The sequence below is a fragment of the Pteropus vampyrus genome, unplaced genomic scaffold (genome assembly GCF_000151845.1).
Source record: "Pteropus vampyrus isolate Shadow unplaced genomic scaffold, Pvam_2.0 Scaffold63, whole genome shotgun sequence".
NCBI lineage: Eukaryota > Metazoa > Chordata > Mammalia > Chiroptera > Pteropodidae > Pteropus > Pteropus vampyrus.
The window spans coordinates 4,228,863-4,250,493 of NW_011888844.1; the positions used below are offsets into that span (position 1 = coordinate 4,228,863).

Genomic DNA, 21,631 nt, shown 5'->3' on the forward strand with positions numbered 1-21,631 from the left:
ATATATATTTTTTCTTATTCTTACTTCATCTAAAAATAATATTCTGTTCAAAATGATAACAACAACGTGTTGAGTGATTGCACCTTATTGATAAGTGATATGACAGAAATCTTATAAGGCACAGGAGGGAGGAATTGGAAATACACTACTCTAAGGCACTTATAGTACACATGAAGTGGTATAGTGTATTTAAAAATTGGCTTAGACAAGTTTTAAATGTATACTGAAAACTACAGGGCAACCACTTAAACATTTTTAAATAAGTATAATGAATATGCTAAGAGAGAAAAGAAAAATTAATAATAAAAAACTCAGTTTACACTTGAGAAGGCAACAAAAGCATGCAAGACAAGATTTTTAAAAAGAAAAAAAAACAAGGATGATGAATAGAAAACAGTAACATATATAATAGCTACTTATCCAACTATCAGTGATCACTTTAAATATGATTGGTCTAAATATACCAATTAAAAGCATAGACTGCCCCATGTGCTGTAGTGACCTGGGATGTTGATGTCTTTGCCCTTACTTATATGCAATATACTTCTTATATAATCATGTATAGAGCAAACAAACAAAACAGTGCAAAACAACAACAATAAAAATAGAGATTCTCAGAGTGCATAACAAAAACTAGATTGAACTATATGTTGTCTATATGAAACTCCCTTTAAATATAAAGACACATTGATTAAAAGTAAAGGATTGGAGAAATATATGCTATGTTAACACTAATCAAACAAAAGAAGAATTGGTTACAGTAACTTCAGACAAAGAAGGTTTCAGAGCAAGGAAGATTCTTAGGGATAAGAGGGGCATCGAATAATGATAAAAGAGGTCAGTTCCTTAAGAAGACGTCAACAAGACTTAATGTATTTTCTCCCAATAACAGTGTCAAAATATATGAAGTAAAAACTGATAGAACTTCCAGGAGAAATGGATGAATCCACTATTATATTTGGAGAATTCAATACCCATCTATTGAAAATGAACATATACAGTAGGCAGAAAGTCAGGAATAGTTGAACTGATTAGAACTGTCAATCGACAGGATCTAGTGGACTTTTATAGAATATTTCATCCAACAACAATACACATTCTTCTTAAATTCACATAGAACATTCACCAAGATAGACCACATTCTGGGCCATGAAATATACCTAAAAAATTTAAAAGAATAGACATCATACAAAATATGCTCCCAGTCATAATGGAATTAAAATAAAAATTAATAACAGAAAAAACAGCTGGGATATCCAAAAATGCTTAGAGATTAAACAGCACACTTCTAAGTAACACATGTGTCAATGAAGAAATTTCAAGAATATTTTAAATGAAAATAAAAATGTCATTAAAATTTGTGTGATGCAGCAAAAGCAATACTTAGAGAGAAATTTATAGCATTGAATGAATATGTTAAACATAAGAAAGGTATAAAATTAGTAATCTAAGTTTTCATTTTAGCAAGTAGAAAAAGACAAGAAAATTAAACCTAAAGCAGAAGAAAAAATGAATAAAAATTGATGCAGAAATTAATGAAGTTAAAAATTAAAAATTAATAGAGAAAATCAATGAACCCAAAACCTGGTTATTTGAAATGACTAGTAAAGTTGATAAAGCTCTATCCAGACTCACCAAGAAAAAGAGAGAAGATACAAACTACTAGTATCAGAAATGAAAGAGGGCTATTACTGCTGACACCATGGACATTTAAAGGATAATAAAAGAATATTACAACTTTGTGCTCACAAATTTGATAATCTGGATGAAATTGACAAATTTATTTAAAGATAATCTATCAATACTCATACAATAATAATTTGGTAATCTGCTTAGGCCCACATATATTAAAGAAATTGAATCAATAAAATAGAAAGCACCAGCTTCAGATGGCATCACTGGTAAATTTGACCAAACATTTAAGGAAGAAAATATAACAACTTTCTAGTCTTTTCCATGATGTGGAAGCAACAGCAATACCTCCAAACTCATTCTATTATGTCAGCATTACCCAATTACCAAAGCAAGACAAACATTACAAGAAAAAGAAACTATAGACCAATATCTCTCTTGAGTATACATGCAAAAATCCTCAACATAATATTAGCAAATCAAATACAGCCATGTATAAAATAATTATACATCATAATGAAGTAGGGTTAATTCTAGGTATGCAAGGCTGATTCAACATTCAAAAATTAATTAATGTAATCCGTCACATTACCAGACTAAAGAAGAAAAATCATATGATCAAAAAATAGATGCAGAAAAAGATATGGCAAAATACAATAACCACACATAATAAAAACTCTCAGAAAAAACAGGCATAGAGGGGAACTTACTCAACTTGTTAAAACATCTACAAAGAAATCTATTGCTAACTTCATATTTAATGATGAGAAATTATACTTCTCTCCTAAGATTAGGAAGAACAAGGTTGCCTTCTCTCATGACACCTATTCATCATTTTACTGAAAGGCCTAGCTAATACAATATGACAAGGAAAGGATGATGCATATATTGGGACAGAAGGAATTGTTTTTGTTCAAAGATGACATGATTCTCTATGTAAAATTATCCCAAAGATCTGACTAAAAATCTCCTGTAACTAATAAGGGATTATAGCATGGTGGTATACAAAAGTTGATTGCTTTCCTATATACCAGCAATAAAAAAAAAAAATTGCTATTTCAGATTTAAAATGAAATTACACTTACATTAGCAATAAAAAAATAAAATACTTAGGTATAAGCCTGACAAAATATTTATAAGATCTTTAGAAAAAAATCCTACAAAAATACAATGAATGAGAAAGAAGCAGGAAACATGGCAGAGTGAGAGACATTTCCAGATCTCTCCCCTTGAAACAATAAACTGAACATCTAAAACTCAACAAAACACCCAAACTGTACACCATCACATCAGAGCATAACATCTGTGCATAAGAGCTACCACAGGTCAGAACCCCAGGTGTCAGGCGGTGGACTCGGAGAAATAAAGAAGTTGCCTCTCACCGCTGCTGGAGCTCTTTGCAGGAGGAGGGAGAAAGGCGAAGGTGCGGGGACTTCGCTGAACAGACCTGCCTGGGACTGCAGTGAGCTCCACGTGGCAAGCAGTGGCAGGGCCCAGTCTTCAGGTCAGAAGACAGAGAAGCAGGATGGGACCACAGAAAAGCAACAGTTGAATTTTACCGACCCTGGTTGCAAAACCGAGGCTGAGCCACAGCCCTCAATTCCCAAACCAGAGGGTCCCTCCCCCCATACCCTCTGAGACAGATCACCACAGAGCCCAAGGGGAATCTGAGCAAACTCTACCGAAGCTGTTGCTAATACTGACAAGGACTGTAACCGAGAGTAGCAAGTGTGATTAAATATCTACAAGAAAAGTAAAAAGACATTTAGGTTTTATATAAAGCAGGGATCCAAGAGGCTTAGAGGTCACCTACTGGAAACCCAAAGAAAAGTGCCTTCTTTACAGCAGGCTAAAGAGAGACTTTTATATAATAAATCTTCTTTCTGGAAAAAAGAGCAGAACACACTTCCATTAATGTCCAGGCAGAGAAATAGTCCATTAAACACCATGAACAACCATCTGAGACAAGGCATCTCAGAAATAAAGAGAAAAATCTCCAGAAAATAAGCTTACAGACATAGATATATGTGACTTAAATGACAGAGAATTCAAGATGGTACTTCTGAAAAAACTCAATAAGATTCAAAACAACTCAAATCAACAATTTCGGGAATTGCAAAAACAGCTAAATGAGCAGATCAAGGAGATTGAAAGCTTCAGAAAGAACCAAATAGAACTTCTGGAGATGAAGAACACAAGAGTTGAAAAATGAAATAGCAAGCTTGGGAAATAGAGTTGACCAAATGGAGGAAAAAATCAATGATATCGAAGACAGAAATTTAGAAATAAAGCAGAAAATAGAAGAGAGAACCCAAAGAATGAAAAATAATGAAAGAAAAATACAAGAACTAGCTGATACCATCAGGAGAGGAAACATAAGAATAATGGGCATTCTTGAAGGAGAGGAAAAGGAACAGGGATTAGAAAGCATTATCAGAGAAATAGTTGATGAGAATTTCTTAAATCTAAGCAATGAACTGGAGCTTGGAATTCAAGAAGTCAACAGAACACCCAATTATCTCAGCCAAAAAAGGCCTTCTCCAAGACACATTATATTAAAATTATTAAAATATCTATGACAAAAAATGAATTCTCAGGGCAGACAAGGAAAACAAGTTGGTAACCTATAAAGGAAAACCCATTAGACTATTGTTGGACTTCTCAGCACAAAACTTACAAGCCAGAAAGGTATGGAATTCAATATTCAAACTATTAAATTAAAGGAACTATCAGCCAAGTATAACATATCCAGCAAAGCTCTCCTTTAGATACGAAGAAGAAATTAAGACCTTTCCAGATATACAAAAATTGAGAGAATTCTCCATTGTGAGGCCTGCACTACAGGAAATACTGAAAGATGTAAGCCCAACAACAACAACAACAAAAATAACAACAACAACAAAAAAACATAATTAGGGTTAAGGTGACTATCAGGCAAATTGAAGCAGAGGAGTGCAACCTTTACTAAGAACAGGGCATTATAAGATTAAATAATAGGAAGAGAATTGCTATAGCAAGATAGTAACAAATGTTCAGCATACATAGGGACAAATTGAGACAATGATGAAAAAGGGAAGGATTCAAAGATCCAAATTCACAAAGGGGAAAGAAGATGAGGCACATGCAGAAGAAAATGGACGACTGTATATATGTACCAATACTTTGCATATTCATAATGGTAACCACACACCAAAGATTCAGAACTGAAGTATATAACATAAAACAAGAAGAACCAGAGGCCAAACCAACAAAAGACAACCAAAATAAAGAAAACAGAAACACAAAACAAGAAAGCAATGGAAACACCGAGCTATCAGAAAGCAAAAGATAAAATGGGTATAAGAAGACCTCACATTTCAATAATCACGCTAAATGTAAATGGAATGAATTCACTAATTAAAAGGCACAGAGTTGCAGAATGGATCTAAAAACAAAACCCAAACATATGCTGCCTCCAAAAAACACATCTCAGCTCCAAAGACAAATATAAATGCAAAGTGAAAGGGTCGAAAATGATATTTCAAGCAAATGGCATTTGGAGAAAAGCAGGAGTAGTGGTACTAATATCAGATGAAATAGACTTCAAAATTAAGAAAAAAAAGGTGAAGAAAGATATTGAGGGACACTTCATAATAATAAAGAGAATCTTGTACCAAGAAGACATAACACTTATTAATATCTATGCTCCCAATCAGGGAGCCCCAAAATAGGTAAAGCAATTACTAACAGAACTAAAGGGAGAAACAGAGCAAAACACTATCGTAGCAGGGGCCTAAAAACCACACCATCGGATATGGACAGATCATTCAAACAGAAAATCAATAAGGAAATAACATCCTTAAATGACACATTAGATCATTTGGACATCGTTGACATTTACAGTACCTTCCATTCGAAAACAGCTGCTTATACATTCTTCGCTAGTGCACATGGAACATTCTCAAGAATCGACCACATACTGGCATATAGATATAGCCTCAAGAAATATAAGAGGGTTGAAATCATACCAACCATATTCTCTGATCAAAATGCTTTGAAAGTAGAAATGAACTGCAAAAACAAATCAAGAAGAACCACGGATACATGGAGATTAAACAACATGCTACTGAAGAATAACTGAGTCAGAGAAGAAATAAAAAGAGCTATCACGAGATACATAGAAATGAATGATAATGATAGTATAAAAAGGCAAAACATTTGGGACACAGCAAAAGCGGTCATAAATGTAAATTTCAAAATTCTAAAATTATAAGAAGATAACATCAGACAAATCTAGGTGATCTTGGGTTTGACAGTGAGTTTTTAGATATAATATCAAATGCATGTTCCTTTAAAGAAAAAAAAAGATAAATTGGACTTAAACATTAAAATTTTTAAGCTGCTCTATAAAACACACTGATAAGAAAATGAAAAGACAAGCTACAGAGTGGATGAAAATCTTTATGAAACATATACTTGATAGAGGACTGAGAAAATTATCAAAGAACTCTTAAAATTCAATGATAATAAATAAATAACAATTAAATATGAGCAAAAGTCCTGACATCTCATCAAATGAGATATAAAGATGGTAAATAAGCATATAGAAACATGTCCAACATCATATGTCATTAGTTAATTTCAAATTAAAATGAGATACCCCTATTGGAACAGCTAAAATTCAAAACTCCGCCAACATCAATTGCTGGTAAGGATATGTAGCAACAGGAGCTCTCATTTATTGCTGATGGAAATGCAAAATGGTACAGGTGCATTAAAAAATATTTTGGCCATTTCTCAAACAGCTAAATATAGCCTTTTCTATTTGTCCAAATGAATTGAAAACTTACGTCCAAACACAATTCTACATACCAATGTCCATGGTGACTGTATTGTAATTGCTAAAAGTTTCAAGCAAGGAAGATGCCTTTGAATAGGTGAATGAGTAACCAAACTATGGTACATTCATACCATGGGATAGTAGTTAGAAATAAAATCAAATGAGCTATGAATTCTTGGATGAATCTTAAGTGCATATTGCTAAGTGAAACAAAACCAGTCTGGAAAGACTAAATAGTGCATGAATCCACCTGTACGACATTCAGGAAAAAGTAAATCCAGAGACAGCAAAAGTCAAATGTAAGAGAGGAAGAATGAGTAGGTAGAACACATGGGATTCTAAGACAGTGAAATTATTCTGTATGATACTGGAATGGTTGATACATTATATTGTATATTTGCGAAATGCCATAGAATGTGTAACACAAAGATGGTGAAGGATTAAAGAAGTACAAATTAATTGATAGATGGTCACAGGGACAGGGAGCACAGCATATGGAATGTAGTTAGCATTAATGTAATGGCTAGGTGGAGAGCCAGAGGAGAGAAAGAGCAATTAGGAGGATCATTTTATAAACTATATAAATGTCTAACCAAAGTACTGTATGCTTGAAAATAATAAAATAAAATTTATAAAAGAATGAACCATATGCAAACTATGGACTGTATTTAGTAATAATGTATCTATATTGAGTTATCAATCATAGTAAATGTACCACACTAATATAAGATGTTAACAAGATGGGAAACTGCTGGTGGAGAGAAAGTATATGGAAAGTCTCTAATTTCTCCTCATTTTTTTGTAAACCTAAAACTGCTCTAAAAACAGTCTGTTGATTTTTTTACAAAAGGTGGAGAACCTTTACTATTCCCCCAAAATACGATTAGAGAAGTAGATTCCAGAGAGGGGCATGAACAAGACTGAAGGCTAAGGTGAATTAAACTGTAGCGAGCTTCAAATAGTCCAGTGGATCTGGAGTACAGCATACATAGAGGAATATAATGAAATATCAAAGCTAGGAGAGTAATTTCATATGAAACCAAAGAATTTATAGTTTATTCTGGAGACAGTAAGTAGCCACTAAAGTCTTAAGACTGAACTGGAAAAGCAAATGAAATGGCATAGGAAAAACTACCGGGAAGACAGGATACCAACCAAGTACCATGGAATTGATGCCTGACTGGAGAAGTGGCAGATATTATGGAGGTCAGCATGACTTGGAAATTGAATGAATGTGGGATTTTAGAGGGAGAATTAGAGTGTTACTGACGTTTGGTTCTTTATGGCTAGGAAGAGGTGGTGCCATGAACTTACATAAAAGTTTTGTAGTTGGCAGAACACTAAGATGTGTTAGGAATAATGCTTATAGTAGCTTGCATCATGTCCTTGAGGTTGACAGGAAAGAGATAACCCATTTTTTTGATGACTTTGAAAAAAATTATCTTCATTACCATACTAATTGAAAGTATCTGTACATTTCTGGCATGTCACTAAATGAGCCAGATTGCTGGAGTTTCGTGGACTGTCAATGGCTCTCAATTTAATGTTTTCAGCTTTAGGAAAAGGTTTACTTACATAGTTCAATATTTGCATATGCTTTGCATGTACAACTCATGTGGAGTCACTGTTAAACTGTCCTGTAATGTAAATATTAGCTTAGAGTATAGAGTGTTATAGTCAATTGACAGTTATTGCAGGTCATGATCTGAAAGAGTAACTTTTAAGTCCTTCGTGGTCATTCGAAATGTTTGATAAATTATATTTTAAAACTGTCCATGGACAGTTAACTTCTGTTTGTACTTTGCATGTAGTTTGCATGTCAATTGGACTGTAAGAAGGCATATGAGTTGATATGATATGGCCAGATGGTGTCTAATTGAGGCTGAAAATCTTAGAGAATGAGGAAAGATTATTATACCATTAAGGGAAGTGTAAATTGAACAAAGGCTTATTTAAGCATTTTGAGCAATAAAAGGAGGCACTGATGGTTACTTTTCATTTACAGTTTGATCAATTTGCTACTAAAACACTGAGTACACAAAGAATTGAAGTCTGTCATTGGGTTTGTGATAAAAGAGAGGGAATATACAATGCACTATATATAGAAGCCTATTTAGGTCATTGATGATTGCTATTATGCATAAAGTGAAGGTGTTAGGGGAAAGATAAATGGTGATTAATTTAATACATTTTATAGAATATTCCATCATTATAGCAAAGCTGTATGATGAGTAAAGTATAAAAATTTATATGTAACTAAATAATTTTAGAAGGCCAACTGCAAATACAGTTCTAGTTTAAAAGGGGGTACAGAGGCCATTTTGAATTCAGCGTCTGCACTCTTTTGAGGCTTCTCTGATAATTAATAATCAGAGTAAAAAATGTTTCATAACTGAAAAGTTTGGTTTTGTAGATTGCCCCTAAAAGGGATTTAGAGAGAGTGAGCCATAAGTGAAGTAATAGGGGAAATTTTTTAAATACTTAATATTCTTTGGAGATTTGGGGTCATAGGGAGTACAGAGTATGTTCCCCTTCTTAGATTCCACACAGAATTTAAATTTCAGCTTTTTAAAAATCCTTTTGTAATTCTGATAACAATACATTTTGTGGCTGTCTCGATCAGAATATTGGTAATTATTTTCATTTAGGAGTACCTTTAATTGAGGTGATCACTTTAGTGTTGTATGAGACCTGCCATATCTGAAAGTGTGTTTTTTTGTTTGTTTGTTTGCATTGCATTGCCTTTGAATTATTTTTGTTAATGGCTTTAATTCAACCATTATTGCTGAACCCAGGAGGTGTATCTCAAATCAATTAATAGTATTTCTTCCTTTTAGCCTCCTTTTTTTTTTGTCTTAAAAATATGTGTTTTCAGTGTTTGTCTGTATTACTGTTAGTGTTGATTGAGGAATGAGATTTAGGGGGCTTCTGAGTATATGTCCAGTATATTCATCATTGTTCACTTGCTGTTATGATATGGGAAGCATGAAAAAATGAGAGGATGGCAAAGAGGAAAACGGATGTTATTAATAGTTGATAATTGTGTGTAAAACCAACATAAACATTGCCTGTCGTAGAATTTCTATAATCTGTAACAATTTAGGAAAATTATAGGAATATTCTATAAAATGTATTAAATTAATCACCATTTATCTTTCCCCTAACACCTTCACTTTATGCATAATAGCAATCATCAATTTAGGAAAATTATATATAAGGTGTTTCCTCACAAATTCCAATCTTATAAGTGATAAGTAGACAACCATTTTAATTTGTTACTTTTTTCATGATGACAGATCTGTAGCCACCACAAGTGTAAATATGGATAGTACTTGAGAGATAATCCTTTAAGTAATTTAAAATGTGTGAAAATGATTTCACCTTACATTAGAAAACAAATAATTCCAGATATAATTCAAAAATATTACAATTTGCTATTAAACTGGAAAACACATTGATATTTGATAGGGGGGTTATTCCTTATTGTCGAAAGCTTCAAATTGGAGCTATAAGCATTTATAAATTTTACAGATTTATAACTAAAAGGTAGAACACATTCCAAGTCTTACTTTCTTCAGTAATTTTGAATGTAGAGAATCTATATCCTGTCTTTACTAGCACCACTATTATGTCTCCTAAGTAAAGTGTTAAGAGAGAAACTATTGACACATCAGCATATTATAATGATTAAAAATCTAGTTACTTCTTTCTGTTTAACAAAATGATGTTTGTTTTAAAATTTTTTTATGGGTAAAAAGATTGCACCTTATAAATATTTTGAGAATAAGAGAAAGAACAAGGGATATTGATAAATAAGTTTGTGGATATATGAACATTTAAAAAATTATAAACAATATTAAATCCCACGGGTAATATTAACTGCCCAAAGATATAGTAGAATATGATAAAATTTGATTGAAAAAAAATCCAACAAGAACAAATTTACTTTTTTCTACTATTTCATAGCATCAACTTTAGTGTGATTTTCCCTTGTCCAAATAACATAACAAATGTAATAATTTAACATGCACTGTCTCTTTTAGGGCTGGATCTGCCATTTATGATGATGCCTCATCCCTTACTTCCCGTCAGCTTACCTCCTGCATCAGTTGCCATGGCAATGAATCAGATGAACCATCTAAATACTATTGCCAACATGGCTGCTGCAGCTCAGATTCACAGTCCACTCTCCAGAGCTGGGGCCTCTGTTATAAAGGTAAGAGTCATGATTTAGAAAAGGATAACATCATTAATTACATGTAAATTTTGATAAAATACTAGCAATACCACTATGTCTTCAGAATAAACATAGCTCATTGACTCAATTGCTTCCCATATAGTATTAATGAATTTCATTTCTGACTAGGCGTACTGAGGTATTTTTGTTTGTTTGTTTTTGTTTTGTTGTTGCTGTTTGTTTTCATTCCATGACCACAGATGTAACTTTTAATTCTAGCTTCCTGTCTTGCACTCATGAGCACCGTGTGTGGGAGGGGTGGCCAGAGTAATGACAGAGAAAAGTATACAAAAATCACTCCCATTCCTAGAGTGAAACAAAGTAAACACTGTACATCCCTTTGGTGTTTGAAAGGCAGTTGTAGGATAATATATACCATACAGGTCTTATAGATAGAAAGACCTGAGTTCTGGTTCTGATTTTGCCACTTAAGAGCTGAATGACCTTGGATATGACATTTAACCTGCGTGAACTTGTTTCTTCAACAGCAAAATAAAGGTCATAGTAATAATCTATCCTACTTATTTCACTGGCTGTCTAGAGATAAGGTTAATAAAATATAGATTAAACACTGTGAAACATTTAGCAAATATTTTTAATAATTTAGATCATTACCATTATCATGATGAGAATGCTGTTTTTCAAAATTTCATGACCATTGGGTAATGAAACACAAATAATATTTTATAAGCCCTCCCTATGTCCCCTATTAGTTTGTCATATGGCCTCTCAACCCTCTCTTCAAGTATCACACAAACTAGTCTGTTTAATATACTTTTTCTTTTGGTGAGGAGGTAATATAAGGGCATATAGGGTCAAAAGAGTATAGTTAATCAGAGCAACCCATTGATTTGTTTCTTTATTACTTTATTCAACAAATATTATATGCTTGAGATATACATATCTCACTTCCAGGACCCACAAACTAAATGTGAGATAAACAACAAATAAGTTGCATTAACAAGACATACTGTGATGGATAGCATAGAGGATCACCAAGTATACAAAAACTTAGAAGAGGGAGAGGTCATACCTCACTTGGAGAAGAGAGGGAGCAGGGATCACAAAGGCATTATAGTCGATGGATTTAAGCTGGGTCTTGCAATATTGATATGATTGTAATAGATGCACATCAGGGTGAGAGAAGTGAAGGCAGAAGAAATGTGAGATTGTGGACATTTTTGTTTTATTTTAAATTAGTTTCCAGTATTGGAAACTTTTAAAACAATGAAAAAAAATTATAACAAACTGTGTAGGAAAGGAAAATAAAAAATTGGTAATTTTTAATTAAGTTTTCTCTATTTCCATGGCTAAGTATGAGTATGTTTCCTATAAAGACTGTGGCTCTCAGTGGATTAGTCCACCCTAGCTAATCAGAGCTCTGTTATTTGAATATTTGATCAATGTATAAACTGGGAATCAGAATTCTTTTTGAGAGGAAAAAAAACACCCATAAACATTATTTAAAAGATGGAATAAGTTTCCTATGATTTTGACACTGAGTGGCTACTAAGTATATATGACTCCACACAAAACTTGGAATCTATTAAGAAACAAAGCGTGGTTTAAATTAATGGAATTGTCATCCATGGTTTGAAATTATAACAATATACTTTCAAAAGAAGCATGCTTATGGCTCTTCAAAAGTCATTCATTTAGTTTTCTTAATTACTATTAACTCAAACTGAATCAGCTACCTTTTGGTTGAATGGGAGTTTTGGTAGCTTTGTGTAGAATTTAAAGCAAAGAGACATTTGGGGAAGTGGTTCATGACTAGAGTTTGGTTATTGGTGGTGATGATGATGGAAATGGAAAAGATAATTATCTTCTTAAATAATCCAAATATTTTAGCATATTAAAGCAATAAAACAATATTTTTGTTTCTTGCTGATTTGTCTATTTTATATGCAAGCTTTTCTAAAAAGACAAAACCTTCACAAACATAAAATTAGATGCTGCTTTTAAAAATTCAATCATTTTTTATAAATTCATATTCAATCACACACTTGTCCCACTAAATACATAGAAACCATTTTATGCTGAAGAAAATTGAATCTACTTTCATAAAGTTATTTTGACTGGTTAGATGAAAATATATTTATTTTGTATCCTTTTCGAAAAAGATTCTCTACAAATCTATAGAAGTATAATATTTTCATCAGAGGATGATAGGAAAATTAAGAAAAAATATTTTTTAAAGTTATTTCAGTGATTAGTGAGAGGCTTTTAACATAGTTGCCAAGTTTTGTTTGTAATTTACAAAGGTGTTATTGTATGATGGTGACATTATTAGATTTAAAATAATAATTCACAGGAAATACCATAATAAAAATCTTCTAATTAATTGACAAATGGGTGTTCATATGTTAAAAGTTTCACCCCTCCTTTCAAGAACAATTATCAATATGATACTATCTGTATAATAACAAACTATAAAGGACAGAAATTTCACACCTCTGTTGATCCGTACTGCAAAATAAATTTGTTTTTAATGTGCTTCTTGGTGAATCACATTTTCAAAGTTCGATCTATTTGAATCCTACAGGCAGTAGGCAAACCTATTTATTGAGACTTCATCATATATTACTACTTGGGGTCTACGGGAACTAAATTTAAACAAAACCACATTCCTTCTACTTACATTTACAATTTTTTTTTAATCCTAGTGGCTTGGCATAAAAAACAGATATTTTGATTAGTATTACTCATTGTTTTATAAAAATATTTGAAGTCACTTGATCTTTTATATTTACCATTTAGAAATAAACTGTCCTTCCAAAATATGAATGATCAGGAAATTTAACATTTCATATTTAGAAAGTAATATCCTAACTATGAAATTTAATTGATTTCTGACAAATCTACTATGACTTAGGGAAAGTCACAGCAGCCTGACCACAAAATCCTCTTTGCTGTGTATTATATTATTTTAGTTCAGGCAGACTGCTGTAACAAAACACCATAAACTAGATAGTTTAAATAAGAGAAATTTATTTCACCCAGTTATAGAGGCTGGGAAGTCCAAGATCAAGGTGCCTGCTGATTTTGTTCCCGGTGAGAGCTCTCTCCTTGGTTTGCAGATAGATGTCCAACTTCTTCTGTGTCTTCACATGGCAAAGAGAAAGAGAGGAAGCAAGCACTTTCTTGCCTCTTCTTAAAAAGGCAATAATACAACATGAGGGCTCCCTGCTCATGATCAATTAATTACTTCCCAAAAGCCTCATCTTCAAATACCATCACATTAAGTATCAGAGTTTCAATATAGGAATTTTAAGAAGACAAGTATTCATTCTATAGTATATATAATCTAATGTGATTATGGTGTCGCCTAGAGTAGCATCTCTATAGTTAAAGATCTGTTAGTATTTCCGCTATATCTCTGTTTTCTACAATTTAAAACACAGCTGAAGAAAAACAAATCTATATCAGAAACTTGATATGCACAGTAAGAAATTAGGACACATTACCAAACAAAATCCAAAAAAGTGTGTTTAGTTTTATTAAAATTTATGAGAATTCACCAGTAGAGCTATCAAACATTTTAATATGTTTAAATTCTTATTGTTTACACACACACACACACACACACACACGCGCGCGCACACAAACGCGGGCGCACAGATTTACTTTCAAGTAAAACTTTCTCTCTTTTTATATCATTTTAAAATGTCCAAGGAAATAAAATTAAAAACATGCTGTGAAGTTGAAACAAGGTTTCAGAATCCTTTTGAACACCTACTGCTCTTCTTTAGCATGATTTGTGTTAAACTGATGCTTGTGCCTTGTCACTGATGATCATGATACTGTGATCACAATTATCTTTGAAAGCAGGTCTTGCAATATGTGCTGTGAATATTAGGACTATATGATAAATAGAGGCTATCAAGTTAGTGAATGACTGGGTATATAATTAATTTCTAACATTAAATATTTCTGATCAAAGAGGCTGGGAGCAGCTATTTTAATATTTCTGTGCTTCAATTTTCCTTTCTGCCGAATAGATCTCACTTTTTTCTACTTTGTTTCTATGTTTGCTTTTCTTTTAATTGAGTCTACATCAGAAAACTGGTCAAGCTAATCTATAAGCCATGTTAACTTCTCATTGTAATTCAGGTAAGCTGATTTGTCATTTGTTAGCAAGCAAACTTTTTTAACAATTAATTGAATCAGGAGAAGACAGACACCCATACCTGGTTTAAAAAGTTTGTGGGTCCATATATATTTTTTTCATTGATTGAGTCCCTACTAATTATCAGGTGGTTTTTAAGGCTTCCAATCTAATAGGGGGAGACAAACAGAATTCATCATTGTAAATTTTTTTTATTAAAATTTGAATAGACAAACTGAACTTATATATACTATTTTGAAAACATGCTTTTGCAGATTTTGTTTTATACTCTATGAGACCAGAGTTCCTGAGTCATAAGAATGGCAACTACACATAATGATTTAAACTTTTCTACATTCTCTGATCTTAAAATTTTTCTAGTATATAATTTGTTAGTGTGCTATATTTGTCTCTGATTTTTCAGGTTCTTTATGATGTTGGATGCAGACAACTGTGATTGAGTGTATATTCACATAATATGTATTTTTATAATGACAGCCTACTCGTGTTTGTTCGAATGTTCATACACTCAAACACAGCACTTAGTATACTTACTCATAAACTTAATATTTGCCTACTCAGGTAAAGTTGAATACTAGAATGAAATAAAAATCTCGAATTCTCATAACGAACATCATTGTTTAGTATTTGAGATTTTATATTTGAGCTGGCATCCAATGGCATGCCTGTAAACCAGCTCTCCAAAAACAAAACAAAACAAAAGAAAAAGAAATAAAAAACTCTTATTAATAACATTTGCCAATTTCTATGGTGTATGTATTTCCACTAAGGCTGATTACAAACTACAGTTTAATACCTGGCTCACAAAATTACCGAATATTTAACAATTGGCTCTACTTTGAACAGGCTCCAAGACTACACTCTTTTTAAAGTATTACTTGAAATATGTTTATCAAATCAAACTCTCCATGCTAATCTCCCCCATATTCATTAAACAAAACCTACTAATTTCTATTTCTTCAGAAAAACATAACATGTTAAGTAAATTTTTAAGAAATCTCTATAAAAATGAATGAATAAGCAGTTTGTGTTCTAAGTGAAATTATACTACCTTAACTAGAATGATGTCAAATTGAAAGGGACATAATTGCATTTGGACCTTTTTCTTCTACCAGTGTGCAAATATTCCTCCTCAGTGTGACAATTTTGGTGATTAGATGTGCTGATTTTTGCAAATGCCCTTAAGCAGTGAAAACTGCTTACACACGGGCAAATAGACCTGGCTGATCATTCACCACTGCTGTTGTCTTTTTTTATTTTCTTTTCACAGGTAGGACAGAAAACCATAGCTTTTGAGAACTCTGAGAAGTGATGTGATTTTTAGGGGCTTAGATTTCTAAAGAAATTATATATCTTCTTATAGTTTAATAAACTTCCCCAGCTCCATGAATGTAAACAATTAACAATGAATCTTAGATGCATAGAACAATATCTATTACAGCAACACTGTTTAATATAATAGCGACTAGCCACATGGAGCTATTTCTATTTAAATTAATTAAATAAAATGAATACTTCCGTCCCTTAGTTGGAACTAGCTGCATTTCAAGTGCTCAATAGTCACATGTTACTGGTGGCTACTATATTAAGCAACACAAGTATAGATTATTTCTGTTATTGCAGAAAATTTTATTGAGAAAAAGTGTTCTAGAGCATATTAAATAGGATGGATGAAAAGTCCAGCATCACCAGTAATCTTGGCAGAAAAAAGAATAACACAGATTTTTTTTTAAAATAGCAAGTATATTTCAATTAGCTTTACAGTTGGCCAGAATTGATAGTTATTCCTGAATATTGGCTTACTTTATTATAATTTTAATCATTTTCTGTTAGAAAACAAAGACCAAGAACACAGAATTCACTGATTTAGGAAAGGTTTAATATGTATAAAGGACTGTGTTATATTATCTTATCAAAACACAACAATGAAACAAATATTTATAAACTTAATAAGGATTATTATTAACCCCAAAAGGATTTATAGAATTACATACTTGTTTTGGCTAGAGCTATCATTGTTTGTTAGCTAAGTAAGAGATATTAAGAAGCATATTTCATTAGAGGCAGTATGGCATAATAGGTAAGAACATGAGCCCTGATTCCAGACTAGCTGTCTGTATTTGAATCCTGGTTTCACCATTCTCTGGTATGTTACTTTACCAAAGTAACCTACCTGTATCTCAGTTTGCCTATTTCCCAATGAAATGGGGATAATAATCGTACTTACCTCGTAGTGTTAATGTGAGACTCAATGTTATAAAGCTTATTAACACAAAGCATTGTTTAGCATCTAGTAAGTACTCAGTGTTTATTAGATAATATTATTTTATTTATTTTTATGCTCAAGAATCCATATAGAAATAGTAATAAGTACAAACCAATATCATAGCCAAGAGCTAGCCTGAGGACGAAGTACCTTCTCCTATATACATTCCTCTGTGCAGCCTCTTAACTGTACTGGGACCAAGAGTTCTCCCACCATTAAATGCATATACAGGTACTGGGCCCTCCCTCTAGAGAACATTTATTTACCTGTAATGACTGCTTTGATCTTGATGCCACTAAAAAAATGTGTTAGGGATCTGGTGGGGACTGGAGAGGGGTGGGTGCCCAGTCTAATATTGAAATTGAGGGGGTGCCTCTATAGTGTAGTGGTTAGCACATCTGCTTTACACATAGAAGATTCTGGGTCCGTTCCCCAGGTAGAGGCATGGACCAGGCCCCGGGTGCGCCAGGCCCCAGGTGCACCGTGTGCCCTGCAAGTGTGTGGGAGGAGACGCCCCACCTTCAGAGATCCAGTTCTTAAAAAAAAGGAGACAGCAACATCCATAGGTCAAGGTTGGAAGTGGGGTGAAGGTAGGAATTAAAGAGGGGGGGGGAAGAAATTGATTCAACTTGAATTTTATTTAAATTATCTTTGAATGTTTACATGTGGATTATTTCATCTTTAGTTTGAACTATTAGCGTCTATAGGCCATATGAAAACACCCATAAGCTTTCCTTTTGTCTCCAACAGGTACATTAGGCACTCAACAATTGTTTGTTGGACAAATGAATGAAAACTAATGATTCATTGGATATTAAGCTTTGAGGAGGTTTTCAATATAGATGATCATTAGTGATACAGATTTTAATTTTAAAATGAGAAAAGGCATTACAAGTTGCAAACAAATGCTATTGTTTTGTTGCTGTTATTTGTTTATTTGTTTTATATGCCAGAAACTAGTTTGAGAATATTGTTACATCAGGCACGTAGTTTTTAGTTCTGACTCAGATCCTTCTAGTGTTGGCTCAGTCATTAGTATGTGTAGCTAATAACTAACATAGCTATACCATAAGATGGAAATTGCATTATGATCATTAGGCTTGCAAGGCTATCCATCCTTCAGTTATATCACTGAACATGAAAAAATACTGAGGGAAAAATTGTTAAAATACCTGACTGGTATGAAAATCTATTTACTATTTGACATTTAGAAATCTTATAATGCATTTGTTCTGTATTTGTGGAACTTTATAATATCAGTGTGCCATAGTTTTCTCTGATAACAAATTTAAGAAATTTAAGTAGGAAGCTGTTACTTCTGTTTACCAATACCATCTGATTAGCTGTGTATTTTGTTTGCCTGAGCAGCTGGCAATTAATGAATTGATAGGAAATGGTCACAAGGCAGTGGCATTAGCATGTGAACATCTGGTACTAAAATTAGTTAACAAAGAGAGGATATTTTGTGATAATTCAAATTCACTGAAAAATTACTAGCTGAGTCTTATTCTAAATGTTCAATGGAAAGACAAAGTGATTATTATCTTTTAGAACATGAGATAAAGATGTATTGAGTGAGAATTGAGGGGCGCGCGCGCGCGCGCGCGCGTGCGTGCGTGCGTGCGTGTGTGTGTGTGTGTGTGTGCATGTGTTTATTTGGCTGGGTGGTAGAGATCCAAGTCCAAGACATAATTTCATAGTCATGCATTTTCCCACAGAACTATTTATTCTCCCATTTACATGCTATGAACAGATATTATGCCTGATTTCCTTAAGCTGTCAGTCTCTTCCAGAACAAGTTGATTACATTAAAGAAGTGAGGGTCGTTTGTCCAAATACATAGATCACAAACAGGATATGCCTGTGGTTTTTTAACTCTTTCATGGTTACAGGTTCCAGCTGCATTCTCAATTGGCCCTTTCTTTCTTTCTTTCTTTCTTTCTTTCTTTCTTTCTTTCTTTCTTTCTTTCTTTCTTTCTTTCTTTCTTTCTTTCTTTCTTTCTTTCTTTCTTTCTTTTTCTTTCTTTCTTTGTGTTTGTTTGTTTATTTATTTATTTATTTTTAATTCAGGAAAGCCCCTATCATATCCAACTATGTGAACTTAAATATAATTGCAAATCGGTGATTGTGGAACACAGACTAATTCTTAAACTGATTCACGAAGATCTATGAAGTGTCATGCTTCTAATAGTATTCAGAGATACCAAATTTGGGTATCAAATTCTTCCTCAGAATTAGTGGTAAATTAAATTAGCAGCAACAGTGAACAAATTTTTTTTTAATTTTTCTGTCCCAGATTTTATTATTAAAGTCTGTCAAGTTACAATCTGTTCTGCTTCTGAAGAACTCTGGTGACAGTACAGAAGGAACACAAAAGCCAGTCCTCAGCAGTGAAATGCCATTAAGTCCTTTAGGAGCTCATTAATAAATTAACATTTGTAAGAGTAATTACAGTGAGAGTTGAATTCCAATTAAATTAAAAAAAATTCTATATTATATAATGTTACCGAATGCTTGAAAAAATCAACATAATAAAACATCAGAGGTCACGATTTATCATTGAGATGGTAGCTATTAAAAGACAACTACAAAAAAGTCAACTGCACATGTAGACATACATATAAATACATGTTTAATATGTGTCTGTTAATAAGTTCTGTGTTTACTACCATATTTTCAAGGATGTAAAAGAATGTACTGAGATGAATTAAAAGATCTTCATAAAAATGGGCAGAATTGATACTTTAGTGCTAGTAAACTAAATCTTAAACCAAATTGGCTGAGTTAAACTTTGTATAAAACTCAATTTTCTAAGCATTGACCCTGCTGTTTATTAGGGTTCAAATGTACTTTCAAATTATTTAATATGATGAAGGTCTTTTTTTACCATTTGTGATATATCCTCCATGAAAGGCAATTGTATGGTAGAAGATAGGATAATATGTACTAATTAATAACAATTTCTATAATAGCTTTTTCTTTTTAGGCATAAGCCTTGAGCTATAAAAATGTATTCTAGAATCTGAGATATTTTTACTAATTTCAGGGGGAAATAGAGATTTGATTAACTATATCAATTTTGGAGAGGTTCCTCCTCTGTTCGATTCTGGAGAAGACTGCTGCTATGTTTCCGAAGAGCTACAGCTATTTTTTATGAGGCATAGATAAAATACATGAAGAGTAACAGGGCCGTAAATGTCATAAATGCCAAGTAAAATGAAGTCATCAATGAGCAAAAATGATTGGAGTTTTAGATTTGCAATTTTCCTTTTTAAACACTCTTACTGATTTATTACAAATATTGTTAACCCTGTATTTGGTAAATGGTGAGGATGTTATCACTTGTGTTCTCATTGTAATAAAACAGATTAACTTGCTGTGAAATTTTAACTAGGCTGAGACACAGCAGTAGCCACCTAATGAACCAAAGCACATTGCAGTTAAGTAGTTAAATAGGTATATACTGACTACAGGGCTGAAACATGGATCTGTTTACTTGCAAAAAATAAATTGTTCATAGAAATATTTATTATTTTTGAAGAAATTACACATTCCCGATTCCACACGGAATATTTTTTAAACCCACCTAGTTGTTAATCAATAGAAGGTACTGAAATCTGGACTCATCTAATATAGTTTACATGGTAAAAAAAAAAAAAAAAGTCTGATTTTTGCAATGCCTTAGGAAAGCAATAATAATGAACTAAAACCTGATTGAATTTGGAAAGTGCAGGCTATAAAATCTTAAAGCAAAAATATTAATTACTTCATGCAAACTGCTACTGCCCCTCTAAATCATATTCTCAAAGTTAGTTTATTGTTTCACCTAACATGTTGTTAAAAATGTCAAAGGAGTTTAAGAAAATTATGAGTTCATATTATTTTATCATACGCTAATTTTAAATATTTTGGGGATATTTCTTTATAGCATTGTATTTTTCTCATTCATAGCATTTTCTATTTATTTAGATGTCCTCAATTTTTAAAAAAAATTTAGAATGAGCTTTTATTTTTTATTTGGTATAGGGAGCAAGAGCAAGTATCACTGTCAGTTGGATTCTCTTGCTTTTCCAAACCATCAACTTTTATAAATCACTCAAATTGTTTTTCTTTTTTATTATGGCAACATATATTGCTATGTATATAATTCCTATTGTGCAGAGATTTTATTTGTTCAGTTCTATTTTTGCTCAGTAACTGCTGTACTTTATTCCTGTGCATTCATTCAGAGGTCCATTAGAGATAAACGTAGTTCATTGAATTATATAACCATAAGCAAATTTCCAAAGTTAGAATTCAGGACAAATACCGAATGTTCTACACTATATGCATATATTTTGGCATAGAATAACAGACTATACAATAGTGAAGGCAAAAAAATAATTTGACTTCATATATGAAATTACTTGCATTGGTGTTTGTGTATGTGTATGTGTGTATACCCATAATTTTTTGAGAATATGTTTTTAATCATGTCACTTTAGGTTGAATTTCACAACTGATGAACTAGTCTTTTCAAAAAGTAAAAGGATGTGGTATAACGGATAT

The 21,631-nt window shown here is 32.6% G+C and overlaps 1 protein-coding gene across 1 annotated transcript in view; it reads left to right on the forward strand.

Moving 5' to 3' along the window:
* Window positions 1–21,631, forward strand: part of DACH2 (dachshund family transcription factor 2) — a 687,399-nt gene that overhangs the window by 548,931 nt on the left and 116,837 nt on the right. Inside the window, exon 6 of the mRNA XM_011361163.1 lies at window positions 10,495–10,667. Coding sequence (XP_011359465.1) covers window positions 10,495–10,667 — 173 coding nt within the window. The remainder of the gene's footprint in view (window positions 1–10,494; window positions 10,668–21,631) is intronic.